This window comes from Triplophysa dalaica, chromosome 18, assembly GCF_015846415.1.
Source record: "Triplophysa dalaica isolate WHDGS20190420 chromosome 18, ASM1584641v1, whole genome shotgun sequence".
Classification (NCBI taxonomy): Eukaryota; Metazoa; Chordata; class Actinopteri; order Cypriniformes; family Nemacheilidae; genus Triplophysa; species Triplophysa dalaica.
In genome coordinates, this window is record NC_079559.1 from 21,687,396 (window position 1) to 21,702,591 (window position 15,196).

Below are 15,196 nucleotides of genomic sequence, written 5' to 3' on the forward strand. Positions count from 1 at the left end.
CGGTCTTTCTCCAATCTTTTTAGGCAAAAATCATTTAGTTTTAGGGCTGCACAATATTTGCTACAAAATGAATTTAATTATGCATGTCAATTTTGATTACTACAATTTACATTATACACAAAGAGTGAGTGGTGTGCCAGAAGTAGAAAATGTCCCCTTTATTCATGGAACTTTCACTAGAGGTTTGCTTAGACTGCTTGAATCCTGCAGTTCATCATGACATGTCTGTGAGAGTGTGAAATATCAAACATGCGTCCGTTGCTGAAATGGAAAATACATACGTTGCTGATAGACCTGTGAAATAATGTAGACATCTAATGTATTCAGTGTGTGAATGCTCTTCCTGTACTTGTGCAGCCCTTAGTGTTGTTCAATGGTTGACCTTACATCCCCGTTGATTTTGTTCTCTTGATGTGCCTACAGAACATTTTGAAGCACAGAGTGTGACTCCCTTTCTGAAGGCCTCATGTCTGGAATCCATTACTGAGGAACTTCAGGAGAATAACATTCCTGTGGATAGCTCACATTACACCAGTCACTCCATTACATCTCCTCCACCATCCACAGCAATAACACCTTCTTCCTATGAGGACATCCCTGTGAAAAACAATAAGCCCATTTTAAACCCATCTGTGCTAACCCCATCTGACACTTCATTTCACGGCAATGCTGAAGATTCCAGGAAAAGCCACATCAACTCTTCACTTTCCACAAATTACCTTGACATCGGATGCGATACGCCCCCTTTGCCTGAGCAGGCAGATGCTGAGGTCGTGCAACATGCGGCTGAAATAAAAACAAGACAGTCTCTAGTGATAAACAGCGTGAAGGAGACGGTTTGTAGCGTTTCGACTTCTGAAAGGGTTCAGCCGTTGAAAGCTAAGTTTGACAGAGACTTGGGGCGAAATGTGCAAACAGGGCCGAGACCTCCGGTCAGGAGGACCAGAAGCGAAGGACAAGTCAAGGCCTTGAATAAAGCCAACAGTCCAACAGCCGTCCCCGAGGTCGTCACCGACGCCACTCTGACCGACAGACTCTGGAGCAAACTGGACCCCAGCAGCTACCGGGACAGCGTGTCATCGTCTTCCAGCATTTCCTCCAATGACACTGTGATTGATTTGTCCCTGCCCAACCTTTCAAGAAAGAGCCTTACCTGCCTACCAGCCGCGCGGGATTGCTCGGAAAGCAAGGCATCCATTGCCAACTGGAGCATCCAGCCTCGCTCATCATCTGTCGTCAGTAAAAGCAAGTCCAACCCCAACCTGCGGGATGGAGAAATGTGCGCGCCAGAGGACGAATTACATCCCAGGCCCCTGGTGACAGAGAAAGATTGCGGCCGGCTCATGCAGAGACGCCACACGTGGAGCAGGTTGTACATGGAGGGCTTAAAGCAGTCATCCGCCCTCGCCGCCGCTGGCTCCAAGAGGACGACCGCCTCCTTGGCGAAAGACACAGACTGCAGCTCCAAATCCAAAAGCCTGGGAGATCTCACCTCCGACGATATTGTCTGTAACTTTGAAAGCAAGTATCGCAGCATTAGCCGCAGTTTCATCGTGAGGTCGAGCCGCCTGAGGGGTAAAGCTCAGAGTCAAGTGCAGCAGAGCGATCTGACTGAGCAGCTCAAGAGACTCACGGACGTGGAGCCCCTCACCAGCAAAGACTTTCAAAGCAATAGCGATGCAGAAGAGGTGCAGGATGAAGAGGAGTTGCCGTCTTTGCGCAGGAGCTCCTCGCGGAGCCAGAGCCGGGTGAGGTACATCGCCAACCGCGCCAGGCAAGCCCAGGAGAGGCAGCGGCTGCAAAGTTTGATCAGTGGGACCGGAAGCCCCATGGAAGAGCGAGGTAATCCCGAGGGAGCCTGTAGCGTACCTCACAATCTCTGTGCCTGCCTGGACCTGCTGAGCCAGCTTCCACCAGGACCACCCCAACAAAGCCCCTCGAGTCCGGATAATGATGTGTTCTTCACGCTCAGGCTGTAGAAGAGTTGTCATCCATTCAGAACTGTTAAATCTACCTGTATGTTGAGCAGTCAAACATTTCTTCTGTGCACCTTCACGCTTTGGCCCGATGGAATAGGAAATCACACTTTTGTTTCATATCCATTGCTTTCAACCCTGATTCGTTTCAACTTTCGTTTGGATGCAACGGTTTGGTTGTTTTGTAAGAAAAAGGACTTGGTCATGTGCATGCGTTTGTTGAAAAAAGCCAAAGTTGTGAGACCAGCTGAATTTTTATTTAAATAACGTTTTAAAAGACACGTCTGCACCTGATCTAGTCGTGTTTTAGGAGGTTAGATCATGCCAGCATGTAATATAAAATCTAGAGTTTTTCTTTGAACATGAGGCGCAATGACAGCAATAGACGGTTAAATACAAAGACTACTGCTTTAGGAATGAAATATGACTTTATTTATTAGCCTGCAGCCAAGCCCAAATGCATGTTCTCTGTATTGTTTATGCTACGAGAACAACAAGCATGGAATGTATTTGTCTGAATAATTTCTTGTTTTATTGTAGGCTCTTGTGTTTGTTTCTCCTTTTCCCGAATGCTCTTCCTTCTCATGTAGCTCAAGACTAATAACACACAGCATATTCTCACTTTATGTACAGTAGCTTGACACTGGAATTATATTGTATGTCCCTTGATATTCTTACCGTTTCTTCATTGGTCACCGTACTTTTATGTTTCAAAGGTTTTGTGATTTTCAAATGTACAGTCTAGTTGTGAAGAGTTGTGTAGACGATAGTCCATGTCCTTCATTACTTTTTTAAGAATTCTACTCAATTAAAGGGAAACAGTTTTTTAAGTATTTTTTTCTGTATGTTCTTGATGTTCTTTGATTCAAACCTCAACTTCAGGATCACACAGACACTCTCAACATCTAATGTAGTGCAAATGACATTTAAAGTGCTTTGAAATCTAGCATTACATTAGAAAGGTAATTCTGTGGTCAATTTCATTCTTCTAGGAAGCACATATAGTGTATATTTAAACACACAGACAGCTGTTGAATTCATAGCCAATGAACGGGTTTAATGAACGTTCGATCTGTATTGACAGGTTTGGTGTTATAACATTAAACAGTTTATTTTTTAATAGCCAATAAAAGAAAGAAATGTTAATTAAAGATTTCCTATAAGCTCTTACACTCAATTAGCTGTTGACGGATATGCTATGACGTCATAAAATCCAACCATCTGTTGCTGCGCTTTTGAAGTGTTTGAAACATAAACTTGCGTGAACTTTACATCGTTTTTCGTGCACATACAGTTGTGTTCAAAATTATTCAACCCCCAATGCTGTAAATGGTTTTAGGGAATTTAGTGTACATTTGTAATTGTATTCAGAATGAAATCCTACAAGGACTTCATAAAGAACCATATGCAACTAAAATGACATCAATTAGTTTTGTAATACAGTAGTAAATGTTTCTTTTGTGAATTCTTCATTGACATAATTATTCAACCCCTTAAAGACTACCACTCTGAAGAACAGAGGTTCAATGAAGTGTTTTCAATCAGGTATAAAAAGAAAAGATTTGTCAGATGTGGGTACTGAAGTTTCTGCTCAGACAATAAGGCGCACCTTGCGTAATGAAGGCCTCCATGCCAGAACTCCCAGGCGCACCCCCTTGCTGTCCCCAAAGAATTGGAAGAGTCGACTGCAGTATGCCAAAAGTCATGTGGACAAACCACAGAAGTTTTGGGATAGTGTTCTGTGGACTGATGAAACAAAATTAGAACTGTTTGGGCCCATGGATCAACGCTATGTTTGGAGGAGGAAGAACAAGGCCTATGAAGAAAAGAACACCTCGCCTACTGTGAAGCATGGCGGGGGGTCAATCATGCTTCGGGGCTGTTTTGCTTCTGCAGGTACTGGGAAGCTTCAGCGTGTGCAAGGTACCATGAATTCTTTTCAGTACCAGGAGATATTGGATGACAATGTGATGCAGTCCGTCACAAACCTGAGGCTTGGAAAACGTTGGACCTTTCAACAGGACAATGATCCCAAGCATACCTCCAAGTCCACTAGAGCATGGTTGCAGATTAAAGGCTGGAACATTTTGAAGTGGCCATCGCAGTCACCAGACTTAAATCCGATTGAGAACCTCTGGTGGGACTTAAAGAAAGCAGTTGCAGTGCGCAAGCCTAAGAATGTGACTGAACTGGAGGCTTTTGCCCATGATGAATGGGCGAAGATACCCGTAGATCGCTGCAAGACACTTGTGTCAAGCTATGCTTCACGTTTAAAAGCTGTTATAACTGTAAAAGGATGTTGTACTAAGTACTAAGATTGAATGTCACTTGGGGGTTGAATAAAACTGATAATGATGTGAGCTCAGAAAAGACATTTGTGGTTATTTCATTATAAATGTTATGTTATATTAGTCTGACCTACACGTGCCTCTTTGATTTAATTGTAAGCAGGATGACTGAATGATCATAATCAATGTCAAACCGACCAAAACAATCAATTTGAGTTGGGGTTGAATAATTTTGAACACAACTGTAAGTGCAAGACAAAGGCACTAAATGTCATTTTGGTTCATACACTAAGATAGATGACGCTCTTACTGTAATGACGCTGTGAAGGAGTGTGAAATGATGGTAGTTGTCATCTTCACAAATCATGTTCATGGATGGCTTGTTTTAAAGCGTAAGCCAACAAAATGACTCAAAAGAAACGACAACAGAGTGATTTGCTAGAAGATACAAATACTAACATGCGGTCTCAGCAACTGAACAGAAGACATCACTCTCACAATATTTTAATGTCTGCGTGAAGTGAAATTCTGTGGCAGTAAAAACATAAACTGAGGATAACGCTGACATGACGCCTTTGACAGGTGACACAATGAGGAGGTTCACTGATATAAATTGTGAATTTCTCTAGTTTAAAACATTTCAGATCATGTAAGTACACAATTGAACAAAATATATAACACTGTGGTAGTAGATTTTCAGTATTGTTTCTGTACTTTGGAAACCTTGTGCTTGTAGTGTTTAAATGATTGACACACTTTTAAAAGACCTTTTTCAGAACCAACTGTTCATGATCCAGCTTCCTCTCCGGAAGAAGTCAATATTACACTTCATTTTCAATCTCTCCAAATCACCTTTCTATAATATTGTGTTTGATAGCATGTTAGCGGCTAAACCGTCTCTGAGACTTTCCCTTGTTTTAAAGACAAGTGTGAAAACAAAGAAATAGAACACACATCTACAGGAAATAAACAGTAAAATGTTGTTGTGCGATTTACTCTACAAACAAATTGTATTTGGAGATTTCTTTTTAAAGGACAGAAAAGAGCAGATGAATCACGACAATTAGCTGAAACAAATATGTTTGCAAGCCAATTCATATCAGACTGGACTCAGCTAAGTAGTTTTTGTTGAACATTGTTTTGTTATTGTTCACGTGGAACAGTGAGGTCAATGCATACCCTATATTTTCCATTTCCACCATATTGTATCTATTGATGTCATGCAAGGCAGAGGCGTAGGTGCTCCGGCCCCCCATTCTGCATTCAGCGACGGGAGCCTCAGCTCATTTACATTTAAAGAGACACACACAATAACAAGACTTTCTCCATTGCATTCACAACTGGCCATTTTCAACATGGTACAATACATGAGCTGTAAAGTATTTTGAACTTAAGATTTACAGACAAATTCTGGGGATACCAGAGACTGATACTACACTTTCGTTTATTTCTTACCAAATTTTTTTGAACCAAAATATTTCTTTCCCAAAGAGTTTAATGAAAGTCAAACCAATGATGACCATTGAGCTTTTGGTGGCTGATTTTCAGCTATACTAAATATCCACTTCTGTCTGATATTTATGACCTTTTTGTTTCATGAGACCTATTTGATTTAGTAAGAGTCCAAATAACACTTTAATTTAATTCTTAATTATACTATAGTTTAAAAACATATTAAATACCTTTAAAGACTGATTAAAAATAATCAATTTTTTACATCTGCTCTTGATAGCTTTCTGTAGCTCAGCGGTAAGAGCATTGTGTTAACAACGCAAGGTTGTGGGTTCGATCCGAAGGTATTGGGATGAATAAGATATTGCAATGTAAGTGGCTTTGGATAAAATGCCAAATGCGTAAATGTAAATGTAGTACAGATTGCATGTTAATGTTTCATGTACCTATAGCCATCGGCCTACATCAGAATTACATTGTTGCATTGTAACTGCAGTTTAACATATACAAGAACATAGTAAAGTTGAGCTGAGAGAAAGAACAAGTAGTGAAATATTTTTGTGTTTCTGGGCACGGAGAGAGAGAGAGAGAGAGAGAGAGCGCAGGTGGTCCTTCTGTCCGTCTGGAGATGTACGTGGCCTCCTGTGGTGTAATTGATTTGCCTTCACCCTCTCCAACCTTTCTGTTCTCACACACAAGACTCCCGTTGAGCAAAAATGTCATGGAATACAGCCATGCCCTACACTTGATGCCCAATTACTTCTCAGACCAAAACACAGTTACAATCTCCTGTCCTTGTGTTTTATTTTCACCGAGCCTGTTTTGAACTGATAAACGTTTTAAACATTAGCCCACTTGCTTTAACCCGGGTTAGAACCAAAACAGCAGCCGGGACAAAAGAAGCGGTTGTTGGTCGCTTCTGACTGATTTGTCGGATAAAAGCTGGGGAATGCGAGGGCTTGGGTAACCAAGACTACGGCGGCTGGTTTGAGGAGCAAAGCCCAATCCTTCCACGGTCACAAACCACCTCGGGATTTACATGACTCTTTGAGTGACAGATATTGCAGGCTGTTGTCTCTGGGACAAAAGTTTACTTCATTAGGATTCGAGGGGCACAGCCGCTCTCTCTGGATGCGTATTCATCACGGTGGGTTAGTTTCCCTGCAGCTTTTTCAACTTCAACTTCAAACTATTTTAGCCATGCTGCAGAAGTTGAAAGCCTTCAATGTGCCGTGTCAGGCTCCATTCTCTGAGGTTATAAATGACCATTAGGGCGAGCCATAAAATCAGCAGACTTTTCTTTCGGCATCTGCAGAGAATCAAGTCAGTGTTGTTTTACGCCGTCAAATCCCATGCTTACAGCATCACATGTCTGATATTAGAAGTCCAAATTTCAGTCCCCCTCATTTATCCCTCCTACCCATAAATCTCTGTGGAACTCTCTTGTGGTCAAGCATGACCACCCCCTTTCTCTTGTTCTGCACTCTGATTGGCTGCTGTCAGGCTCTTGAGTCTTCAGGCGGTTATATAGTCCTCTACTTCATACATTGAGCAATAACACGAGGCTGAGCACTCTTTTGGTGAGATGACTTTATTCAAACCTGCTGCTGGGTGAAGACATTTTTATTTGGATGCACATTTAAAAAAAAGCACAACATTATTTCTATTAGATCTATATTTTTAAATGTAGATGTTTAGATGTGTGAATATGTGATTTCTCTCATCTGCAGTAAAATGGCTCCATTAGGACTCATGATGTTCTCATCGGTGCTGCTGGCTGGAGTCTGGGCTGCAGGTAAATGCTTTTCATCTTTCTCAATGCCTGACTGTAGTTTATTATAGAGTATATTATTAATATTTCATTAGCTGTGTGAATGAACTCATGAAACAAGCTCAAGGTTTCAAAAGAGGTTTATTTTTTATATTTTACTGTTACTAAAAAATATCTAAATCTTCTCTAAAAGTGATTTAAATAATCAAACTTAAAAGAAGAAATGAAATACTGAATATGCATTAATTATGTGCCACAGTTTCTATGGGTGCAAGATTGTTTTTTTTGTGTGTTTGCTATAAAGCCTCTTTTTTATTCTATTCCTTTTAAAGTAAATTGCTAATTCTATTATTTCAACATCAAATAAATTTGCCACAAGTGCAGATGCAGTATTAACATATGAATTGTCTTGATGATAAGTGTTGCGTCATCTCAATCTTCAGCTGGATTTTATGTGATCCAGCAGGACCCGTGCCATGTTTACATCACACACTTTCACAACGATTTGAACTTGACTCCACATCTAAAGGAACATCTTTAAAACACAACACAGCATTCATCTACATGTGCTCCTGCAGCACCTATTAAAACATGTTTAATCGCAGCTCTTGGCACAAAAGGGTCAAAAAGTGTGCTTAAATATCGACTGGGTCCATAAGCGTGCCGTCTGAGAGTCACTATAAGTCTGAGACGACACGTTTGACACGCTGGCGCTGTGTCTGGGCATCCAGCCCGGCATTGAAACCCCTGGCGTGAGTGTGATGAATCAATTAGACGCTGTTAACTCTTGACATGATTTGATTTCTGTTTTTCCTGAATGGATGAGTGAGTGATGTCAGTGATACGCTGTGATGCTGATGGAGACACGCTGTGTGTCAACACACAACACATTTCATTTTTTATCTGTCCTGTCCTCGAGGAACATGCTTTGATAAGTTACAGCATTTTATTTTCAGTTATTAAGACTTAAGGAAAGGATCTGTTCATCAGCTAACACACACACACATGAATCTGTCAGGATATCTGCTCTGAATAAACAACAACATGAAAAGGATAAAGAGAAGGACGTGTAGATGATTTGTGAGACAAGCGCAGGGCACTTTCCCATCGGTCTGTAAACAGTCTCTCTATAGAAAGTCGCTGGAAGTTTCTCAGACTCTCAGCGCATGGGTTCCGCCGCGGGAGACCTCTGAGCTTTTGTTCATCTTCAGCTCTCTGTGCTTGAAGTCTCAATGGGTCAAAGTAAGATTAGTGGCCGTGAGAGGAACGTTACACACAAGTGCCGCATTGTCTGTGTCTGCTCCATCTGGGAGATGTGAATGAGTGTGTGTTTGAGGAGATCTCAGCATGAAGGAACGCTTCACTAGCAGACAGGAATCTCTCATTCAACAACTGGATCAAGAGATTAACAACATGAGATAAATCATCATCGTCATTTTCATTTCTACATTTGTGCATTTGGCAGATGCCTTGATCCAAAGTGATTTACACTATACATTTGTTTCTAAGTGTGCAAACCCTGGAACTACTGAGCTACAGGAAAATGACTGAACAATGACAATCACAACTCCTGATTAAAACACACAAAATAACATAAACTAAGCAACTGCGTAGCAACACACATGTGTGACAACAACATATTATTGACATGATTGATACTGAGTTTTTCTTCCGGTTGTTGAAATCTGGCCTACTGTGAAAGTTATGGAATGCCGTTATGCTCAGAAGTTTCACTTTGTTTATTTGTTTTCTCCAGAGGAAAATTGCACACAAATTATGGTGAATACGAAATTGGAGATTGACTTTTTGTTCTCTGACAAACAGCTGAAAAATGATGGGCATTTATGTGTAGCACTTGGCTTATCACGTGTATCCGTTTGAACCGCATGCGTTGCCGTAAAGAGTAAAGACCAAAGAAAATTGAGGTCTGAATCAAACTGTCTCTCAATGCCAAACCAGGATTTGATTACTTCAGTAAATGAGTCTGATAACAAACTGAATCATGTTGTGTTTTGTCGTCAGGACCAAAAACCTTGAAGGTGACATCGATCATGGTGAGTGAAACGAATAACATAAGGACAGCTCACCTGTCAAGACTTCTGACATTATCCTGATGTTTTCCTCATGGCTCCGTTCAGGAAGAACCGTACGCCATGTCTAAAGGCTCTGAGCTGGAGGGCTTCTGTATTGACCTGCTCTCAGCCCTCTCAAAGAAACTGGACTTCCAGTACAAAATTCAGCTGGTGAAGGACGGTCGGTACGGTGCGATAGATGACAGAGGACAGTGGAGCGGCATGATCGGAGAGGTCATCCGAGGGGTCGGTGTCACACATCTGTGCTCACGTCATCCTTCCACACACTCTAATCACACGCCCATAAAACCTTTGTGTGTGTGTGTGTGTGTGTGTGTGTGTGTGTGTGCAGGAGGCAGATATAGCCGTGGCTCCGCTCACTGTTACAGCTAAACGTGAGATGACCGTGGACATGAGCAAACCCTTCATGCAGACGGGCCTCAGCTTCATCCTGAGGAAAGATCTGCTGTCAGAAGACTCACAGTTTCTCAGTCTTTTCAATCTCTTCTCCACTGACATGTGGATAGGTGTACTGGTCGCTTATCTCCTCACCTCTGTCTGCATCTTCTTAGTGGCCAGGTGAGATAGACAAGTGATGTATGTCATGAGGCACTTATATCACATTTAGTCTTTAGGGCCAAATTAAGCCTTTCTGGGGCCCTAAGCAGAATTTTATCTGGGGGCCCCTCTGTGCCCCTAATACAATTGTCTTTTGTCAATGCGTTATTATTCGCACACTATAAATCTAGCACACACAATTATATTAGTTAGCTGTGTTTGGTCATAAAAAACACATAAACCTTGCATTACAAGGGATTGTCAAGACATCTGTCATAACAATTTCATTACTTCCAATTTCAGGTAAACTGTCCATTTCAATTGTAAGCACAGACTAAACAGGAACTATCATACAAAGGTTGTGGACTTCTATTAGAATTGACTGTTAAATGCATTTAACTATTTGCAAAGAAGGTTTTTCATTTTATTTGGCTAACCACAACATGTAAACACTTTACAGCCTTTTTAGTGTGAGAATGATTGAATGATTTTTCTTATCTTTGGCAAGTGTATTTACTTGATAACCAAGAAATTAATTTACAATATGCACACATTTATTCTGAATCTTATCCCTAATAAAATACTTGTGCGAAAATAACAATCTTTTTAAGAGATAAACACTGCATAAGAAAAAAATAGGACTGTGGGCTTGTTAGGATGTAAATAACTGCCCAGAGGCGTTTAAACGTGGCCTCTGGGTGACACCACTTCCGTAAACAGATTTTGCTGGAACTACCTGTGCATTACACGCTTTTAATGCACACCTTCTAGCATATCAGAATCCAGCATTCAAACAGACCATGGTACACATATGTATATATATTAGAGCTGTTAAACGATTAATCGTGTTTAATCGCATTCAGAATAAAAGTTTGTGTATATAAATATTGTATTTATAAACACATAACACACACAGACTAAGTATAGATATTTAGGAGATATTTATATTTCTTTGTCATTTACGTTATATATAAATGTTTAATTAGTTTATTTTTCATAAATATGTACATGTATGTGTATGATTTCATACATGCATAGCTGACAGACTTATATGCTCATTTGTCCCATGATGTGACAGCAAAAATGTCAAAAAAAAAAGAACAATCAAGAAGTGTTGCTATGTCACACTATAGGAAACATGTAGGATTTATTCGTCTACTGCCCATATTTAAAATGAATATGCACATTACACAGTATATTATGTAAACACCAACTTTTATAATTAAATAAACATAATGAAATATATAAATCAATCAAATTAAGCTGTCATTTCATCGTTCATGTGCTCTTGGGGGCCCTCTGGTGGTCACGGGGGCCCTGAGCAGCTGTTTTATACACTTATCCCTTGGGCCGGGTCTGCTCAAATTCCCTATACTGTTCTGTATTCTATTATCTACATTCACTAGACTATTTCAACATGTTATTTAACCACATTATAAACAGAATCTACATGATAACCTAAGGTAAAATTACCATAGTATGTCAAAGAAAAGCAGTTGATGGACTGTAGTAATGCCTCATGAATGTTTTTCAGGATTAGTCCGTGTGAATGGGAGCAAGCAGAGAAAGAGCAGAATTCATTTACACTCTCTCACAGTTTTTGGTATACTGTTGGAGCGCTGACTCTTCAGGGTAACACTTCTCACAAACACTTCACACAGAGAACACAAACAGCTTGTTTACAGCAGAGCTGCAGATAGTCATCAACTGATGCTCATTGTTGAGAGATGTTGGAGATGCGTGTATGTAGTATGTGTGTGTGTGTGTGTGTGTGTGTGTGTGTGTGTTTGCGTGTGTCAATCCAAATAAAAAAAATACAAATCAGGAATGAAGTGTTAAAACATCATTAAGCCTAAAGTTATGATTTATAAAGTAATCTGATGGCTCTGATATTGTGGAAAATGTAGTGTGACATCATTTGACTTGAAGATAAGTCAATCAAATGTCATTAGATGAGTTGATTTTGAAGGAAATGAATGTGTTGTAGGTGCGGGTCCTCACCCCAGGGGTCTCTCTGGACGGGTCATCACCTCCATCTGGTGGCTCTTCTCATTGGTGCTGTTGGCCTCTTTCTTCGCCAGTCTCAGTTCATGGCTTCATTCAGAGAGTCAACAGCTGTCCATCAAGAGCTTCGAAGACCTCGCCAACCAAAATGTCATCGAGTACGGCACCATTAAAGATTCCTCCTCTATGAGCTTCTTCAAGGTAAAGCACAAGTGCTGCGGCCAAACCTCACCTTCAGCTTTAGTGTTGGGTCAAAGACCAGTCTGTGTGTGTGTGGATTTGAGATCATTTAAGACAAACCAGAAGATTAGTTTTCATCAGAAATATTGTTTCTATAACCAATCAGATGAGAAATACACTTTCTTGCTGAAACAGAGAGTGTGGTGTGTGGCATGTGTTGACTTGTCTGGAGTGTAACGTACCGGAGCTGTTCTCTGTTTGTGCACAGAACTCCAACAACCCCACGCACCGGCAGATCTACGAGCACATGCACAAAGCTCAGAGTTATTCCCTGAATGCAGTCGAAGGCTTCCATAAGGCTCAGAAAGGAAACTACGCCTTCATCGGCGAGTCTGTGTCTCTGGACCTGGCCGCGGCCAAATACTGTAACCTCACACGAGCCCCTGAAATCATCGGCATGAGAGGATACAGCATCGCCGCCCCGCTAGGTACATAACCACAGTCCTCCTCACACAAACAACACACTAAACCCCCTCATCAGACTTCACCATCAGTGTGTGTGTATGTCTTCAGGTTCTCCTCTGATAAAGAATCTGAGTGTTGGTATTCTCAGTCTCAGTGAATCGGGCGAGCTGGATTATTTGCGCAGTAAGTGGTGGGCGAGCAGTTGTGTGGCTCGGGGCGGTAAGAGCGCTCCGCTGAAGGCCAGCAGTCTGAAGGGCATCTTCTTGTTCCTGGCGCTGGGTCTGGGTCTGGGGCTTTTCATCGCTCTCATGGAACTGGCCACCAAATCACGCAGCGTTGCGAAATCTCAGCAGGTCAGACCATGACACTCGCTCTATACTCCACACCAGATTGAAAGAATACACCGCTCACTTTGAATAATTATTCCATATAAAAAAGGTCAAGAATTCTCAATAGATAAACTTGTTTAAAGTAAACAAAATGTTTTAAAGAACATGACAAAGAAGATATTCTTATCTGAAGATATTGGCCGAGCATGTTTAAGATTTAAAGGTCTGACATCACTTTTATTAGAACAGATGGTTTTATTCTGCTGGTGTCTCTCGGGTGACGTAAAGAAGTTCATGTGCATTCTGTTCTCTGTGTTTTATAGTGTGCACACTAACAATATTGTGCAATATTACCACATTTTGGGCGGTTTCTTGGACAAGGATTAGTTTAAAACAGAACTAGGCCTTGGTTCAATAAGGATATTTTAGTGTTTTTTAAAAACATTACTGGTGTGAAAAGGGCAGTGATGAAAGTGTGTTGTTGTGTGGTTGTGAAACAGAAATCCTGCTGCTCGGTGCTGTCGGCTGAACTCAGTCAACGCTTCAGAGGTGGAGACGTCACATCAGCTGAAGAGAAGAGCAAAGCTTAAAGCCCACCAACACACACACATTCACTTCACTCAATGACTAACAAAAGAGAAACACAAGATATGAGAAACTAGTCTGATATACTCAATGTACAGAATATATTTTGCATGACCTGTGGTACCCTTATGAAGGCTGACTGCTGTTTTTAATACCTACCCCTGAAAATAGATGTAATATTCAAGCATTTTATTATCAGTCAAGAGCTCTCAGTTCACCTTAATAAACATGTAGAACAGCTCCATGACATAACATCTGTGTTTGGATTTAAATGGACATTCAACCTGTTTCTTTTGGAGTTTTTGTTATAGCAGAACAATGTGCGTTAAGCTTTCATAGATGACTAAACTGAAGTTAAGAGAGGATTTAAATCTGCTATGAAATACATGTTGATACGTGCCATCAAACAAATCTACACCCTGATGTAATCGTAACCTTAAAGAAAACAAATTCATAACAATAAAATAAAGCTAAAAGATGCTATTTGCATGTGTTAGTGGTGTTTGTTCTGTATGTTGTTTAACACATTCCATTCTTTCGGGCTTCTTATATACAGTATTTTTACACCATATACTCTTCTAACATCTGATCAATTTGAATTTATATTCATAGATTAGGTTTATATTTTCTCTTTTATACATGAGCTGTGTTTGTCATTAACCTCATGTGAAGTTTCAGTTTTCTTATCAACTTTCTTGCAGTATTTTACTAGATGTTGCATTAACCGTTTGTGTTTTAAAAAGAGTAAACTTTCTAAACATTTGTTTTGTTGTTGATGTGGATGAGATGTGTTTTCCCACGTCAAGCTGAATGGCTATTATATATATTTTCTGGCAAACTTTCACACGGTTGTGTTTTGTTCCAGCTCTTGTGACTGTCTCACTCTTTCAGGCTTCTTCACTTTGACTTCTGATGGATAGAGTTTTTAGACACTGATTTGTACATAACGAATGCTTCTCTTTTCATCTTTAAACGTGTCATACTGCTGTTATTTGAATAATAAAGCACTAGAGTATCAGCTTCTGTGACAATACTGAATATTCATATACATTATTTTGAAAAGTAATTTTAATTTGAGCAAAAAAAAGCAATTTCAATATTTAACAAGACAGCTTTAAAACAATATATTCTGCCCAGACACCTGGCCTATAAAAACCTGCCCAGTGAATGACAAATTAACAAAATGAAAACAGTTTTTAAATAAAAACCTTTACCTGCATTTCTGTAATATTGTGTATTTGTGTGTCTAATAATATAGTGGGGTAAACAAAAACAATTGACATTCTTATAAATAATTCTAACCCATAAATACATAAATGCATTAAACATATACAAAATATTTGCTTTTTCGCATGAACACATTTTTATGCAATGAATGTAAGCATTCCAAAAAATAAATAAACCAGAACCGAATCCAAACTTACTGAACGTATCGTAACGCAAAAATGGAAACTTTACGGTATAATTATTTTATATGAAATGATTTAATATGAATATCGCAAGAAACTATTCATTT

At 40.1% G+C, this 15,196-nt stretch overlaps 2 protein-coding genes across 8 annotated transcripts in view; both read left to right on the forward strand.

Moving 5' to 3' along the window:
* The window catches only part of plch2a (phospholipase C, eta 2a), an 87,425-nt gene extending 84,619 nt beyond the window's left edge, over window positions 1-2,806 (forward strand). For 4 of the 6 annotated variants that reach the window (XM_056772489.1, XM_056772490.1, XM_056772488.1 and 1 more), the window contains one exon: window positions 424-2,806. In XM_056772489.1, the coding sequence (XP_056628467.1) occupies window positions 424-1,979 (1,556 nt within the window). In that variant the 3' untranslated portion in view covers window positions 1,980-2,806. The remainder of the gene's footprint in view (window positions 1-423) is intronic. The other 2 variants (XM_056772493.1, XM_056772492.1) reach the window with 1 other exon arrangement.
* A 4,438-nt stretch (window positions 2,807-7,244) lies between these two features.
* Window positions 7,245-14,698, forward strand: si:ch211-251b21.1 (uncharacterized protein LOC571720 homolog). 2 transcript variants are annotated; one of them, XM_056729870.1, is made up of 10 exons: window positions 7,245-7,296; window positions 7,447-7,511; window positions 9,510-9,541; window positions 9,626-9,805; window positions 9,912-10,138; window positions 11,652-11,749; window positions 12,105-12,322; window positions 12,570-12,789; window positions 12,875-13,119; window positions 13,596-14,698. In XM_056729870.1, exons 2-10 carry the CDS (start codon window positions 7,451-7,453, stop codon window positions 13,683-13,685), a joined length of 1,371 nt encoding a protein of 456 aa, XP_056585848.1. In that variant the 5' UTR covers window positions 7,245-7,296; window positions 7,447-7,450; the 3' UTR covers window positions 13,686-14,698. The 2 variants fall into 2 exon arrangements, with proteins under 2 accessions (XP_056585848.1, XP_056585847.1); XM_056729869.1 differs by having other exon boundaries at window positions 7,277-7,327.
* The last annotated feature ends 498 nt before the right edge of the window (window positions 14,699-15,196 follow it).

Coding starts and splice junctions, on each gene's coding strand:
- si:ch211-251b21.1 (XM_056729869.1), top strand. CDS start 7,302: ATGACTTTATTCAAACCTGCTGCTGG. Junction 10,139..11,651: donor TGCATCTTCTTAGTGGCCAG/GTGAGATAGACA, acceptor AATGTTTTTCAG/GATTAGTCCGTGTGAATGGG. Junction 11,750..12,104: donor TGGAGCGCTGACTCTTCAGG/GTAACACTTCTC, acceptor AATGTGTTGTAG/GTGCGGGTCCTCACCCCAGG.